At 40.7% G+C, this 16,409-nt stretch overlaps 1 protein-coding gene across 3 annotated transcripts in view; it reads right to left on the bottom strand.

The window, feature by feature from the left end:
• LOC133568664 (la-related protein 4B-like) overlaps positions 1-13,954 on the bottom strand; it is a 38,567-nt gene extending 24,613 nt beyond the window's left edge. For 2 of the 3 annotated variants that reach the window (XM_061920734.1, XM_061920736.1), the window contains exons 1-2: positions 13,437-13,954; positions 6,798-6,931 (exon numbers count right to left, since the gene is read on the bottom strand). In XM_061920734.1, coding sequence (XP_061776718.1) covers positions 6,798-6,878 — 81 coding nt within the window. In that variant the 5' untranslated portion in view covers positions 6,879-6,931; positions 13,437-13,954. Of the gene's footprint in view, positions 1-6,797; positions 6,932-10,986; positions 11,098-13,436 lie in introns of those variants that run through there. The other variant, XM_061920735.1, reaches the window with a different exon arrangement.
• Between the last annotated feature and the right edge of the window lie 2,455 nt (positions 13,955-16,409).

Here is a 16,409-nt window from a genome sequence, read left to right as displayed (position 1 = left end):
GACTTTAGCTGCCATAGCTTCAATCAAAAGTTAATAGGAAGCCTAACAAGGGAGTGGACTTGTAAGCTAATCACATTCCTCCTCCATAGTGCTGGTGCTTAACATTGTTGGATTGCACCTCCTTTCCAGTTTAAACGAGAGCATGTAACAGTGTGTACAGCATACTGTAACAACCATTACACAAAGGGTCCACAAAATCGATTAAGGTAACTTTATTAAATATTTAGATATCACAACAACATAAGTCAATTAAAGATCAATTTTAATATAGAACAGGTCTACACACTGTTGTTGTTGTGGGTTTTTTTTATAAACTGAACATTTTTTATTTCAATGACACCTTGACATTTCTATCTCTAAATGGTCATGTTTTCAATTTGTCATCTGCTCTGTGAATAACAAGTGGACACATTTATAGTATATTGCAATCTATTGTATCTGCACTGCATGTGTTTGTAACAGTGAATTTAAGGGTGTAACAATACGAAAAGTATCAACATGCTTATTGTAATTAAAATTACAACAGTTATTAGGGCCAACTTCCCCAAAAGGATTCGATTTTGATTCATATGTATCCTGATTCAATTGGATTCAATGTACCGTACATTTAAATTTTGAAAATATCTCAAATCTGTTACAAAATACAAACCCCGTTTTTTAATGAGTTGGGAAATTGTGTTAGATGTAAACGGAATACAATGATTTGCAAATCCTTTTCAACCCATATTCAATTGAATGCACTACAAAGATAAGATATTTGATGTTCAAACTCATAAACTTTATTTTTTTGGGCAAACAATAACTAACTTAGAATTTCATGGCTGCAACACGTGCCAAAGTAGTTGGGAAAGGACATATTCACCACTGTGTTACATCACCTGTTCTTTTAACAACACTCAATAAACGTTTGGTAACTGAGGAAACTAATTGCTGAAGCTTTGAAAGTGGAATTCTTTCCCATTCTCAAAAACAGCAGGTACCAATAAGTAAAAAAAATGTTAGTCTTGCATAATATTGCAAAACAAATCGTCAGATAATGTCTCCTGATAGGTGCCATTTTGGTGCCCTTATATGCACACACCATAATAATACCGTATGTCGAAGCACAGAACGCCTAACTACGTAATTTTTCGAGCGGTGCGGCTTAATAGGTTACCAAAGTTGTACTAAAACATTTGACAGTTTTTTGAGCGCTGTGTGTAATGCTCTATATTCTCAATGTATCATCAAAGTTTTGGTGTTGTTTGCTTACTTACTAGTGTCATTTGTTGAACAGGTGTCAACCGAGAGTCCACATTTATCTCTTGTGTGACCTACATCTAGTGGTCACACTTATTACACCATGTACCAAATAAAATTGCTTTGAGGCCGATAAGCACAACCAGAATAAGTGTACATTAGGCCCATCTCCGGGTTGGGGAGTAGATCTTGCTCCAAGTGGAGGAGTTCAAGTACCTTGTTCACGAGTGAGGGAAGAGTGGATTGTGAGATCGACAGGCGTCTTCAGTAATGCGGACGCTGTATCGATCCGTTGTGGTGAAGAAGGAGCTGAGCCGGAAGACAAAGCTCTCAATTTACCGGTCGATCTACATTCCCATCTTCACCTATGGTCATGAGTTTTGGCTCATGACCGAAAGGACAAGATCACGGGTACAAGCGGCCGAAATGAGTTTCCTCCGCTGGGTGGCGGGGCTCTCCCTTAGAGATAGGGTGAGAAGCTCTGCCATCCGGGAGGAGCTCAAAGTAAAGCCGCTGCTCCTCCACATCGAGAGGAGCCAGATGAGGTGGTTCGGGCATCTGGTCAGGATGCCACCTATGGTCATGAGTTTTGGCTCATGACCGAAAGGACAAGATCACGGGTACAAGCGGCCGAAATGAGTTTCTTCCGCTGGGTGGCGGGGCTCTCCCTTAGAGATAGGGTGAGAAGCTCTGCCATCCGGGAGGAGCTCAAAGTAAAGCCGCTGCTCCTCCACATCGAGAGGAGCCAGATGAGGTGGTTCGGGCATCTGGTCAGGATGCCACCCGAACGCCTCCCTAGGGAGGTGTTTCGGGCACGTCCGACCGGTAGGAAGACCCAGGACGCATTGGGAAGACTATATCTCCCGGCTGGCCTGGGAACGCCTCGGGATCCCCCGGCAAGAGCTTGACGAAGTGGCTGGGGAGAAGGAAGTCTGGGCATCCCTGCTTAAACTGCTGCCCCCGCGACCTGACTTCGGATGAGCGGAAGAAGATGGATGGATGGATGGATGGATGGATTAGGCACACCAGGTTATAAAGCGCACCGTTAATTTGTTTGAGAACATTAAAGGATTTTAAGTGCGCCTTACAGTCGGAAAAATACGGGACTACAAAATACATTAAAGTGGCTCTATTATGGAAAACCATTTTTCTTACCTATTAGTACCTCCTGTTGTGTATTTGGGATCTGCATAAGTCCCAAAAATTTGAAATCACACCGTGGAAGCATTGCAGAGATATTTATAAAAAAAATCTTGCCTTTCTTCCTATTTCTGCCTAACAAGCTTGTTTGTAATGTGAATAATTTGGGACGTCACAAATTGGGAAAATAGTCATTGTTCTGCATCATAGTCAACAAGCTCATGTTTTTTCTCTATCCTATAGCTGTGGGGCAGACTGGGTAGTACACGCATCTCTCGCTGTTGAAATTTCTAAAATAAAGTAGTATTTAGTTCTCTTTTATATCGGTCAGTAAACTCGCAATGAAAGTGCTAACAGCTAAATACAACAAAAACATACAATAAAAGCTAAATACTACAACCAGCGTTATAAACATAGAACGAATAGTGTGTACGTAAAGTAGATTTGAGTATGACGTTTTCAATGGTGAAAGGCGTGAATGAAAGGCTGCACACGCCCGGGACGGCGTGGCGCAGTGGAAGAGAGGCCGTGCGCAACCCGAGGGTCCCTGGTTCAATCCCCACCTAGTACCAACCTCGTCACGTCCGTTGTGTCCTGAGCAAGACACTTCACCCTTGCTCCTGATGGGTGCTGGTTAGCGCCTTGCATGTCCGCTCCCTCTATCAGTGTGTGAATGTGTGTGTGAATGGGTCAATGTGGAAGTAGTGTCAAAGCGCTTTGAGTAACTTGAAGGTAGAAAAGCGCTATACAAGTACAACCCATTTATCATTTATTTTAACCACGATTGCGATTTCAGCTGCCACGACTAAATGAGGATGATCGTTGGCGATAGTAACAATTAAAAGGCAGGCTCCTCTGCATATTAACCACTTTTACAAGTGTGGCATCAGAGAACGACCCTGTGAAGTGCACCACCATCCACGCCAGAGGCCGTTGTGTATGAGCACTAAGCCCCACCACCATGCTGACCAAAAACATTACCATCTTTAACATTAAAAAACTTTTCCCACGTTGATAATCGCCATATGCATTCGCTGTTACAGGCTGCAAGGGGCAGAGCGGTCACACTTTGCAGCAGCTGCAGGCATGAGTACTCCAGCACATAAACAGTAATAATAACCGCTGGAGAACTCCTGTAAGTTAGTATTCAATTAAAATCATTGAAAAACCGTGGTTGATAATTGCAGCTTACTAAACTTAAGGTCAAGCGTTAGCTTTCTAGCTGCCTTCAATGCTAACATGAAAACGAAAGACATTCAAATATTTTCCCATTACGAAACATGAATCCATCCATCCATCCATCCATTTTCTACCGCTTATTTCCTTTGGGGTCGCGAGGGGGTGCTGGTGCCTATCTCAGCTACAATCGGGTGGAAGGCGCCGTACACCCTGGACAAGTCGCCACCTCTTCACCGGGCCAACACAGATAGACAGACAACATTCACACACTTGGGCCAATTTAGTGTTGCCAATCAACCTATCCCCAGCATGTCTTTGGAAGTGGGAGGAAACCGGAGTACCCGGAGGGAACCCACACATTTACGGGGAGGACATGCAAACTCCACACAGAAAGATTCCGAGCCCAGGATTGAACCCAGGACTACTCAGGACCTTCGTATTGTGAGGCAGAAGCACTAACCCCTCTTCCACCGTGAAGCCCCATTAAGAAAAATCACTTCACAATCTGCACATTGCTGTATAAACTACTATGTTACAGTATACACATTGAACATAACGAAAATGCTGTCTTCGTACAAAGTAATCGATACAAACTATAGTGTCCCGTTGAAACAGACAAACGTCCGTTCAACAGAAAAATAACTCGCATGACGTCACATCAACCGGAAGTTAAACGAACTGATCACCCAATTTGCATTTCTTAAAAAAAACATTCTAAAACGTGTGCAAATTCAAATGTAAGAAGATAAACATATTTATAAACACAAAAAATATGACTTGTATAAAGCCAGAGCAGTATTTAATGTTTCCTCTGTCAAGAAAGTATATTGTGTAGCTATTTATCTAAAAAAAAAAAAAAAACTTGGTTAAAAGATTTTAACCAAGGTACTTTTTGAGCTTATTCAACATTACCGCAATAATAATGGCAACTGTGATTATTTTGGTCACAATAACTTCATTTAGCTATTTTATTCATTATCCTGGTTGTGAAGTTCCCCACACCCTCCTTAACAGAGACAGAACCTATTTTATTGCTTTTGCTGTGATTTTGATTCAAGTGCCAAATTTTGCTAACAGAGTATATTTCATTGTTATTTGTTTGTTTTATTCAAATTGGATATTTAAAAGTTTACCTTCCAATCATAAGTAATTTGGTCTTAAAATGATGCTGACAAAACCGTTTACTGGCAATTACTTATAGGTCAATGTATTGTAAAGCACAATTTGTTGTCAGCAAAGGCATAAATATAGGATAGACTTCATTCATCACACAATGGGGAAATTATGTTGTTGCAGTGCAGATACAAAAAATCCACAAAAAAAAGACATTAAAACAAAAGGGACGCATCAAGGACATAAAAGTGCACAAAGCTACTGCCACTTCAGCGGCGCCTTTTCTACATAAGGCTACAAAGTAGAACAAAACAAAACACCAAAAGAGCAATAAATAATACATACTGCGCATATGCAACTGCACCATGCATATACAAATAACAAAAACAAAACAAAAACAATATTTCAACACCCACATACTGTACACAGCACTGGCTTCTGCAGTACTGCAGCCATCGTCTGCTGGAGTCGGTGGCCGCATTTCCAGAGACAGAAACAGACCCAACAAAGCAACCAAAAGAGCAGACTAAGTCCGAGGCTGCCCACTAGCTCTTGGCCAATATCCAGTCTGCACGGATGAGCGAGAATCTGTTTTGAGAGACCGAAGTGTCCGATATACACTCATTTATCTCCGTGTACCTTGTCCATGCCGACGCTCTTTGCTAATTGTCACTAAAGAGGTGCAATCGCATCACAATTGGCTACGCTAAAACCTAGAGTAAAAGTGCTTCCCACAGTACCGGGAATGTATATGTGGCTCAGTATGATGCAAAACTATATGTATATGCATTATAAGAAAGTATTGTATATTCTATTTAATAACTCAAAGTTTTTACCAGTGTTGGTTTAATTTAGACACTTGTGTGCGCAACCAATTAAAAACCTTCATGTTTCTTGGGCTCCGTGTAGTAGGTGTGCACCTATTTTAAAGATAACATACATTAAATTGTACATCTGATATATCACTATATTTATTACTAAATCGATCTGCATTACGATGCACGACCAAGTCAGCTGTGGTATATTTGTGTTGAAAAGCAGAGTTAAAATGCCATCTACTGTACGGAGGTGAAATGACAAGCTACACAGAAAGTCCCCATTAAAATGGGTTTGTGAGCGTGGGCAAAAAGACTCAGTCAGAAAAATAGTTTTATGGGGTCTGGGGGGAGAAATGGACACCAAATCTTTCTGTGGTTTATTGTGGCGATCAGTCATAAATATATATATATGTAGGAGGGTTATATGTATGAGAAACACTGAAGTGTTTACACTACTGCTACTACTACTGTTAATAATAATAATAATAATAATAATAATAATAAAAGACATGCACCTGGGGATAGGTTGATTGGCAACACTAAATTGGCCCTAGTGTGTGAATGTGAGTGTGAATGTTGTCTGTCTATCTGTGTTGGCCCTGCGATGAGGTGGCGACTTGTCCAGGGTGTACCCCGCCTTCCGCCCGATTGTAGCTGAGATAGGCGCCAGCGCCCCCCGCGACCCCGAAAGGGAATAAGCGGTAGAAAATGGATGGATGGATGGATAATAATAATAATAATAATACTACACATTGAGCCTGGGGTAGATTTTTTTCAAACCAAGTGTTGGAACACATATTACCGTATATCCATTTATTCAGTCTTGGTGGAAGGAGTTGAGCACCACAGTGACTTGTGGAAACACCTTTTCTAAACGTCTTGTCAGTGGGAAAAATCTCCTGATTGCGCTACGAAATGTCATGACTCATATGACATCCATCAGGTGACATGAAAATGTGGTGTGACGCTCTACAGTGTATCCTATCTTACGCACACACACAAGGTAATTACAAGGCAGTTGTTTGGTGTTGTATTACCCGTTACGCACACATACAAACAGCTTTGTTTAAAGCTTCTCATGCAAACATCAATCAAGTATGCAGCTTTACAACAATTCCTGATAGTTAAAAAAGTATGCTAAGCTCAGAGGTAATTGACTGGCAGAAGGGGAGTAAATACAAACATTAATGAGCTGAAATAGAAAACACTAGACAAAAAAATCCTCACCGCCCACAACCAATCTTCCACATTCCAATATTTAAGTGTTAGCGCACAGTGGCTCGACCTTGCAAAAGCAGTACAACTTACCAAATGAGAGTTCTCTTTAGCCTCCTGTACTTGCTGCACCTGTGGTTCAGCTACAACTTTTGTGTCCTGGTCAGAAGTCATGAGCCGTCTGCTTTTTGGCTCCTCAGGGAGAAGTCTCTGTGTCACCAAGGAAGCTACGGAACGCCACAAGGGACAAAAAAGGCCCGTTACTGCATCATAACATCAGCATTGAGAAGACGGGAAGCAAGCTAAGAACTAGTGACCAAATGACACTAGTGTTGAGATTAGACTGTTAAAATATTGCCTCTCCACTTCATTATGGGATTTTGATGGAATGTCTACAACTGTATTTCCTTTGGTAAAAGCTTGCTCGTTAAAATGTTTGTTGCTGGATTGTTTATAAGCATGCGATAGTCGAGCACAACAATCGAGGGGGGCGGGGAGGCGCTGTGTTTGCAAACAAAGCAGGAACAAGAATGGTGTTACTGTAAAGTTGTTCACCTTTGACCCACATACTCCTTGCCAAACATAGTGGAAGTGTTTGTGTGCGTGCGTGTGTGTCACTGCAATAAACTAGGTTCGATTGTGTCAGCCGTCCAAAAAAAAACCTTTACGACCTGTTGAAATGACATTTACGAACTATCTGTCCGCTTCACATCGCTTTATACACATGTAGTGCTTATGCATTAATGACTGTTAATTGGAGTTGCCGGAGGAAGCATCATTCAAAAGTTTATGAGGCACAGATTGAGTCAAAGCCAACACTCCAAACTTATTTGCTATTTATATGTTCAAATCATAGCACAAAGTTCAAGATGTCAACAATGTGATGTGCACTTTAACCAGAACACATCACATCATCCCCACACACACCAACAAACCATCAGTGCCATGGAGGTTTGAACATTAACCGGAATATGTTATCATTTCATTTAAACAAGGGCTGGGCGATATATCGCGGGTTTGTCTCTGTGCGATACAGAAAATGACTATATCGTGATATTCGAGTATACGTTCTCACGCAGTTACTTTTAGCTGCCGTCATAACACTACAGGCTCTTCCCACTCCTTTTTGTCTCTCCTTCTCACAGACAGCAAGCGCACTTACATACGTCACAAACTGTCACGTCATACATCACATACGTATACGCCCTCGCGGAGCAGAGAGGCAGCAGCATGGGTAACGTTAGCTGTGATGCCGTGCGAGTGGTAATACGAGAGAAAGGAGGTGCGAATCTGGTAACAAATGAAGGAAGAACTCCCAAGAAAAACAGCAGGGGGTCCATCGTCTGGCGGTGGTTTGGCTTCAAGTGGGAATATGTCGAACAGACAACCGTAATTTGTGAAATGCGGTGCTAAAGCGTTGTTACCAAAAGTAGTATTACTGCTAATATGTAGCATCATTTGAAAAGAATGAATAGTGTTTACTCCGCCTGTCAACATCTCCGTTCGGTGTGACACGCCCACGAACTTCTGCAAAAAAGTGCACTTTATTTGTTTTAAACTATTTTAGTGGCGTTCTGTACAAAAAGTGCACTTTAATTTAGTGTTGTATTGATATGTCATCTTAGTGACATCTTGCACAAAGTTGCACAAATAGCTTGTTTTAAAATGTCTCTGACAATCTTGCACTTTCTGTTTTGGAAATGACATGAATGTGTGTGCCACTACTTAATAACTTTAATAAATACAGTTTTGGTTATTGACTTAGTTGTGATTTCCTTCCCTTCATGAACGTTTAAAAGTAGCATATATTAATGCAGCATGAACAACAATGTTTTAATGTAGACACATAGAATCATCATACTGCTGTGATTATATGTATCCAGTGTTAATTCAAGGCTAAGGCAAAATATCGAGATATATATTGTGTATCGCGATATAGCGTACAAATATCGAGATATTAAAAAAGGTCATATCGCCCAGCCCTAGTTTATACACAACATTCTCTAATAGCACAACAGAGACTGTCATGACTGGAAACATTACCTCCTGGTAGGGGGATAGCACCGCACACGACCGCAACAGACTGCAGAGAGTGGCCAGATCAGCCGAGCGCACCATCGGAGGTGTGTTCCCAACCTTCTGCAACATCTACACCAGGTGGTGTAGATTCAAGGCCAAGAGGATTGTGAGGAACTCTAGCCACCCAAGCAACTGCCTCTTCTCACTGCTTCAGTCAGGCAAGCGCTACCGGAGTCTCACGGAGAGACTCAGGAGGAGCTTCTATCCCCAAGCCATCAGACTGCTCAACTGCACCGCTGATTAACACTCATCACAATTGCACAAACCGCACGCACAAGATCACTTTACTTACCACTGTAATTACCGGCCTAAAATACTCTTCACTCAATGATTGTAAATAATGTAAAAATAATGTAAAAACAAGAGTATGAAGAAGTCATACTGTTCTATTACCTTGTTCATACTACTGTCATTACTCAACTGCTAAAGAACTGTAGACACCTTAATATTTGTTGCTTGCTATACTGCACATACTGTTACACTATTTGATATTGCACTGGTACTGTATTTGACTACTGCACTTCTACTTGTACTGATACTTCTACCATAACTTATGTGACTTATTGTGCAACTTAATTGTCTTGTAATTAATGTACATCAGAGCTATTCAATTTTTTGTATTTAGTGTTGTTCTGAAGGTTTGCATGTTTGTGTAATTGTTCCTTTAAATTCTACAGTTAGGAGATAATTTCTGTTATGGAATTATTATTATTATTATTTATATTTAATACGTATCGTTTGGGAAGCTGAAATGTGTATACTTAAGTTGTTTAACCGTTGCTATGGCTTCGGTTGCTACGGTTACGGGCAGTTCCGTTTCCGCTAGCTGGTAGAATAAACTGTTAAAAGAGCTCCGACACTAACAGGCAGTGCAGCGTCAGTAGTTCTACATGGAAGACAGTTTACCACGATTGCAGATCGGAGAGAGCACCACAGTAAGATTATCATTTCAGAGTGTTATAAGTGGCAGTGTATCAGTAGCACAAGTTAAAGTATAGGATGTTTGGGCGCTTCACGTTGCTAGTATACGTGAAGTGCACGCTAACCGCTAGTAAGCTAACCGCAGCTCGCACTTGTGTTTGTGTGCTGCACCGTGACTTCACAAATGGCAGGTTTAGTCACGTTTGACTTAGGTTCCTTATATAGACCCTCTCCCCGGTGACTGTATAATTTGGAGAGCAAGTGTGGGACAATTTAGCGAGTTTAGTTATTTGCTATTGTTGTTACAATGCTGCGAGGGACGTGGACAGTGCTAGGTTGGCGTGTCCATTGCACGCGCTTACGGACTAGTCGACAGAGAGGTGACCAAAGACGAGGCTGGTTCTCCTCTCGCTCCAGACCACTCCTGAGTCGTGCTAAAGGAAGCACGGCCGTGCTTCCCCCCCATCTCTACTCCACAACGGGAGGTGTCCCCCCTCTCCAACGCCCCCTTTGTATCCAGCAGTTTGAACTCACCACCCACCCCTAAGTGCACCACCGATTCATCAGGACCGCAACTGACAATTTTCTGGCCCAGCCAAGGGGCCCAGGTTGGACTGTGTGTGTGTGTGTTGTGTGATTGGTTTAGTGCAGGTTGTTCTACTGGGGAGGTAACGTGTGAGTGGGGAAAAGTGTATGAGTGTAATTAATGTCTGATTATTGTATGTTTATCTGGTATATAGTAAATGGTTAAACTGTATGAGCCGTCTCCTCTCACTCTCTCTTAAAGGCCTACTGAAACCCACAACTACCGACCACGCAGTCTGATAGTTTATATATCAATGATGAAATATTAACATTGGAACACATGCCAATACGGCCTTTTTAGTTTACTAAATTGCAATTTTGAATTTCCCGCGAAGTGTCATGTTGAAAATGTCGAGGTATGATGACGCGTGCGTTTGACGTCACCGGTTGTAGCGGACATTATTTTCCAGCCCGATCCAAGCTATAAGTAGTCTGCTTTAATCGCATAATTACACAGTATTCTGGACATCTGTGTTGCTGATCTTTTGCAATTTGTTCAATTAATAATGGAGAAGTCAAAGTAGAAAGATGGTGGTGGGAAGCTTTTAGCCTTTAGCCGCAAAAACAGTTTTTTTGTTTAAAATTCCCGAAGATGAAGCTTTACTATGGATCAGTGCTGTCAAGCGGACATGGATTCGGACTACATGTCAACCGGCCGTTTTTGGTGAGAAAATTGTGGTAATAAGTCGCCTCTTACCGGAGACCTCAGCGGAGCTTCCGTCCTGCTGCAGCTGCCGTGACTTCCCTCAGAGACTCTGGCGTCAACACCCCCGTGGCCACACCCCTCCGACTTTCAGGTACTATTTAATCTCACTAAAACAATAGCAACACAATAGGCAGATAAGGGATTTTTCAGAATTATCCTAGTAAATGTGTCTAATAACATCTGAATCGCTCCCACTGCAGTCGCCTTTTTTTTTTCTTCTTGTAGTCCTTCACTCTAAATTTCCTCATCCACAAATCTTTCATCCTCACTCAAATTAATGGGAAAATTGTCGCTTTCTCGGTCCGAATAGCTCTAGCTGCTGCTGGCTATGATTGTAAACAATGTGAGGATGTGAAAAGCCCTACAACCCGTGACGTCACGCGCACATCGTCTGCTACTTCCGGTAAAGGCAAGGCTTTTTTATTAGCGACCAAAAGTTGCGAATTTTATCGTCGATGTTCTCTACTAAATCCTCTCAGCAAAAATATGGAAATATCGTGAAATGAGCAAGTATGACACATAGAATGGACCTGCTATACCTGTTTAAATAAGAAAAACTCATTTCAGTAGGCCTTTAAGATTAGATTCTTGCCTAAATAGTGAATAATCAGAGTCATCCTCCTAAGGTAAAAATACAGTCCTTTACAGGCTCCCGTACAAGTGTATTAGATTCTGCAACTAGTGTTGGATCCCACTGTACGCAATACCTGAAGAGCATGGAAAAAAAGCATTTCACTGTGGTGTAGTCTGAATGTGACAAATAAACATGAACCTTGAACCAACCACAGTGTAGCCCTCATAGGACAACAGGTGTTTCATTGGCGCCCTGCTGCTGCAGTCCCAGCACAGTCAAAATAAAGTAGTCATTGTGTTTATTTATAACTGATAAGTTTACATTGAATGAGGGTGACGCCCCCCAACCATTGGGCTCCTGCAGAGGGTGTGTGGGACCTGTGCTGAGCCAGTCACCGTGACAGGCGTCTGTTTGTCCATTTTAAAGGTCTACTGAAAGCCACTACTACCCACCATGCAGTCTGGTAGTTTATATATCAATGATGAAATATTAACATTGCAACACATGCCAATACGGCCTTTTTAGTTTACTAAATTTCAATTTAAAATTTCCCGGGAGTTTCTTCTTGAAAACGTTGCGTAATGACGACGCGTACGCGTGACATCACGGACTGTTAGGAAATATGAGCCCTGCACACACACACAGCTAAAAGTTGTCTGCTTTAACCGCATAATTACACAATATTTTGGACATCTGTGTTATGAATCTTTTTCAATTTGTTCAATTAATATTGGAGGAGTCAAAGTAGAAAGATGGAGTTGGGAAGCTTTAGCCTTTAGCCACACAAACACACGGTGATTCCTTGTATGGTCAAGCGAACATAGATCCCGACTGAATGTCAACCGGCAGGTTTCGGTGAGAAAATTGTGATAAAAAAGTCGCTTCTCACCGGAGATCAGCTGAGCTTGCGCCGTCCATAAAGCTGCCGTCGACTTCCCTGAGACACTGGCGTCAAGACACCCTTTGGACACACACCTCCAACTATCAGGTACTGTTAAACTCACTAAAACACTAGCAACACAATAGAAAGATGAGGGATTTCCCAGAATTATCCTAGTAAATGTGTCTAAAAACATCTGAATCCGTCCCAACGCAATCGCGTCTATTTTTTTAACTTTTTTTTTTTCTAGTCCGTCGCTGTGCACACTACTGATCCCTCAAACACAAATCTTTCATCCTCGCTCAAATTAATGGGGAAATTGTCATTTACTCGGTCCGAATAGCTGTTTTTGTTGGAAGCTCCCAATAAAAACAATGTGAGGATGTGAGGAGCCATCAACAGGTGACATCTTCGTCTGCGACTTCCGGTAAAGGCAGGGCTTTTCTGATCACGACCAAAAGTTGCGAAATTTATCTTCGATGTTCTCTACTAAATCCTTTCAGCAAAAATATGGCAATATTGCGAAAAGATCAAGTATGACACATAGAATGGACCTGCTATCCCCGTTTAAATAAGAAAATCTCATTTCAGTAGGCCTTTAATGATTGACTCCTTGTATTGGCTTTGCAGGTGGCAGCCCTTCAGCGTTAGGTCAAGGCTCAGTGTGGTCGTATTCGGTCAAAACGCAGCAGCATGGCAACATTAGGAGGTCCGTGCAGAGTGAAGCAACACCGCAACAATGCATGCACAACGACTCAAAGTAAAAAGATAAGACTGGATGTTGCAGTAGATCCAAGCTGGTCAGCACGCTGGCGGCGGTATCCAATGAAAAGATGGCGACCTCCGGCGTGATTTCGCGGATTCCCCAACCCCCATCGGGCTAATATTTAGTTAGCGGCCGAGCTAACCTCCAGCCACTTCCCACAACAAGCATTCCAAACTTTCTAGCTGTGCACTTTTGCGAAAAGACAAGGAAAGGAAACTCACCTGTCAACTCACTGCTCGGCAGAAAAAGAGTGTGGCGGCGGGCTTGGATTGAGGCCTTCACTCGGCTTCCAAGCTAAATACGCAGGGTCTTTGCTGGCAGGCTGTGTCAGGCACGCTAACCGGCACAGAAACCAGCCGTGAATAGTCCTCAAACTTGTGAGGCGAATGTTAAGTAGCAGTCATAGAGTAAAGAGCCGCCGGCAAGCACATTTATTCCTCACCAAAGTGGCCTCTGTGGCTAGCACTGCAAGCTAGTTAGCTGGGTGGCTAGCAAGCTAGCTTACCCAAGCAACTTAGTGCAGTCGTGCTCGATATATCTGGCGCCTACAATTTGACGCCAAGCAAACCCCCCGCACGGTCAGCGACAGGCTCTACGGGAGGAAAACAGTCGAATGAAAGATCCCTAAATCCGAGAGAACGGCGTCACAGCTTCCGACAGAGCAGACATGCATTACTCCCCCCAATGAGAGAGAGGATTTAGGAATGGAGAAGTTGCCGTTTCCTTTCCCTTTCGTGTTCAACACAAAGATCGTCTACGCTGCAAGATGACTCGCTCCTAAAGGCCCAAGTCATGCTGCAGCCGCAACGTATGTTTGGACTCCAACTTTTTGATATCATCAAAGGAGACTCAAATGGTGTGTTTTACTCCCCGTTTGACACAACATATAAAGGTAAATGATTGTTTTGGCAAGTTTTTTGTTTGTTTTTTTTTTACTTTTATTTCAACATTTACAAACAGATGACAAACGATAATCAAAATAAGTACAAAACAGTACAGAACAGCCCAGGTGGTTGTAATTTCAAAGTAACTAAAATATAATTAAAAAAAAAAAAAAAAAATATATATATATATATATATATATATATATATATATATATATATATACATATATATATATATGTATATACATATATATATATGTATATATATATGTATATATGTATATATATGTATATGTATATGTATATATATATATATATATATATATATATATATATATATATATATATATATATATATATATCTTCATTGGATTATCCAGAGAATATTGCTCGATACCATGGTAGAGCGCAATATGTATGTGTGGGGAAAAATCACAAGACTACTTCATCTCTACAGTACTGTTTCATGAGGGGTTCCCTCAATCGTCAGGAGATTTTTTTTTCCCCTCCTGACGATTGAGGGAACCCCTCATGAAACACTTCTGTAGAGATGAAGTAGTCTTGTGATTTTTCCCACATGTACATATATATATATATATATATATATATATATATATATATATATATATATATTAGGGCTGCGAATCTTTGGGTGTCCCACGATTCGATTTAATATTGATTCTTGGGGTCGCGATTCGATTATACATAAATTTTTTCGATTCAACGCGATTCTCGATTCAAAACGATATTTTTCCGATTCAAAATGATTCTGTATTCATTCAATACATAGGATTTCAACAAGATCTATCCCAGTCTGCTGACATGCTAGCAGAGTAGAAGATTTTTTTTAAATATATTTTACAATTGTAAAGGACAATGTTTTATCAACTGAGTGCAATAATGTAAATTTGATTTAACTATTCAACGAACCAAAAATATGACTTATTTTATCTTTGTGAAAACATTGGACACAGTGTGTTGTCAAGCTTATGAGATGCGATGCAAGTGTAAGCCATTGTGACACTATAGTTCTTTTTTTTTTTTTTTATAAATGTCTAATGATAATGTCAATGAGGGATTTTTAATCACTGCTATGCTGAAATTTTAACTAATATTGATACTGTTGTTGATAATATTCATTTTTGTTTCACTACTTTTGGTTTGTTCTGTGTCGTGTTTGTGTCGCCTCTCAATTGCTCTGTTTATAGCAGTTCTGAGTGTTGCTGGGTCAGGTTTGGTTTTGGAATTGGATTGCATTGTTATGGTATTGCTGTGTATTGTTTTGTTTGATTGATTAAAAAAATAAAAATAAAAAGTAAAAAATCGAGTTTTTTTAAAAATGAGAATCGATTCTGAATCGCACAAGATGAGAATCGCGATTCGTATTTGAATTGATTTTTTCCCACACCCCTAATATATATATATGTATATATATATATATATATATATATATATATATATATATATATATATATATATATAATAAACAAAGTGCAAAGCCATAGGCTCACTCAATTTCAGTAAATAACTAGTACACATTTCAAATTGTTCTTGGAAACTGTGGACGTCTTGTCCTCCGGACCAAAGAGGAAAAGAACCATCCAGATTGTTCTGGACGCAAAGTTCATAAGCCAGCATCTGTGATGGTATAGGGGTGTATTAGTGCCCAAGGCATTGGTAATTTACACATATGTGAAGGCACCATTAATTCTGAAAGGTCCGTACAGGTTTTGGGGCAACATATGTTGCCATCCAAGCAACGTTATCATGGACGCCCCTGCTTATTTCAGCAAGGCAATACCTCACACCTCCAAAGACATGCACCAGTAGATAGGTTGATTGGCTACACTATAATTGGCCCTAGTGTGTGACTCCAAAGGTAATAAGCGGTAGAAAATGGATGGATGGAACTTAAATTTGGAACACAGCATCATCGTTTTCACAGCTTTTTTGTTGTTAGAGGTTGAGAGGGTTTTAATGTAGCGTTTTAAATCTTTTTTAAAGGCACAAAAGGCAGGTCGGGTATTGAGTATTTTACATTTATGAGTATGAAACTTAGCCAATAGAATGATGACGTTGCAAAGGTAAAATTCCTTTTCAAATGTTTGTTCATACAGTGTAAAACCAAATATTGTTTTGGCAAGTTGTACAATGTCCCGCGCAGATCACTTATGCGGAATTGTTTTAGATTAACTTGTATTCACAGTATTTCTAATTCTGAAATTTCTATAATAATATTGATGTTTGTTAATTCATATCCAATTAAGTTATTTAAATATGGCCACAATTGCTTGGCGGCTAAAAAGGTGT

The sequence above is a fragment of the Nerophis ophidion genome, linkage group LG14 (genome assembly GCF_033978795.1).
Source record: "Nerophis ophidion isolate RoL-2023_Sa linkage group LG14, RoL_Noph_v1.0, whole genome shotgun sequence".
In the NCBI taxonomy this organism is placed as follows: domain Eukaryota; kingdom Metazoa; phylum Chordata; class Actinopteri; order Syngnathiformes; family Syngnathidae; genus Nerophis; species Nerophis ophidion.
The sequence above is the reverse complement of the archived record's forward strand: the minus strand, read 5'-3'. Positions and strand labels throughout refer to the sequence as shown.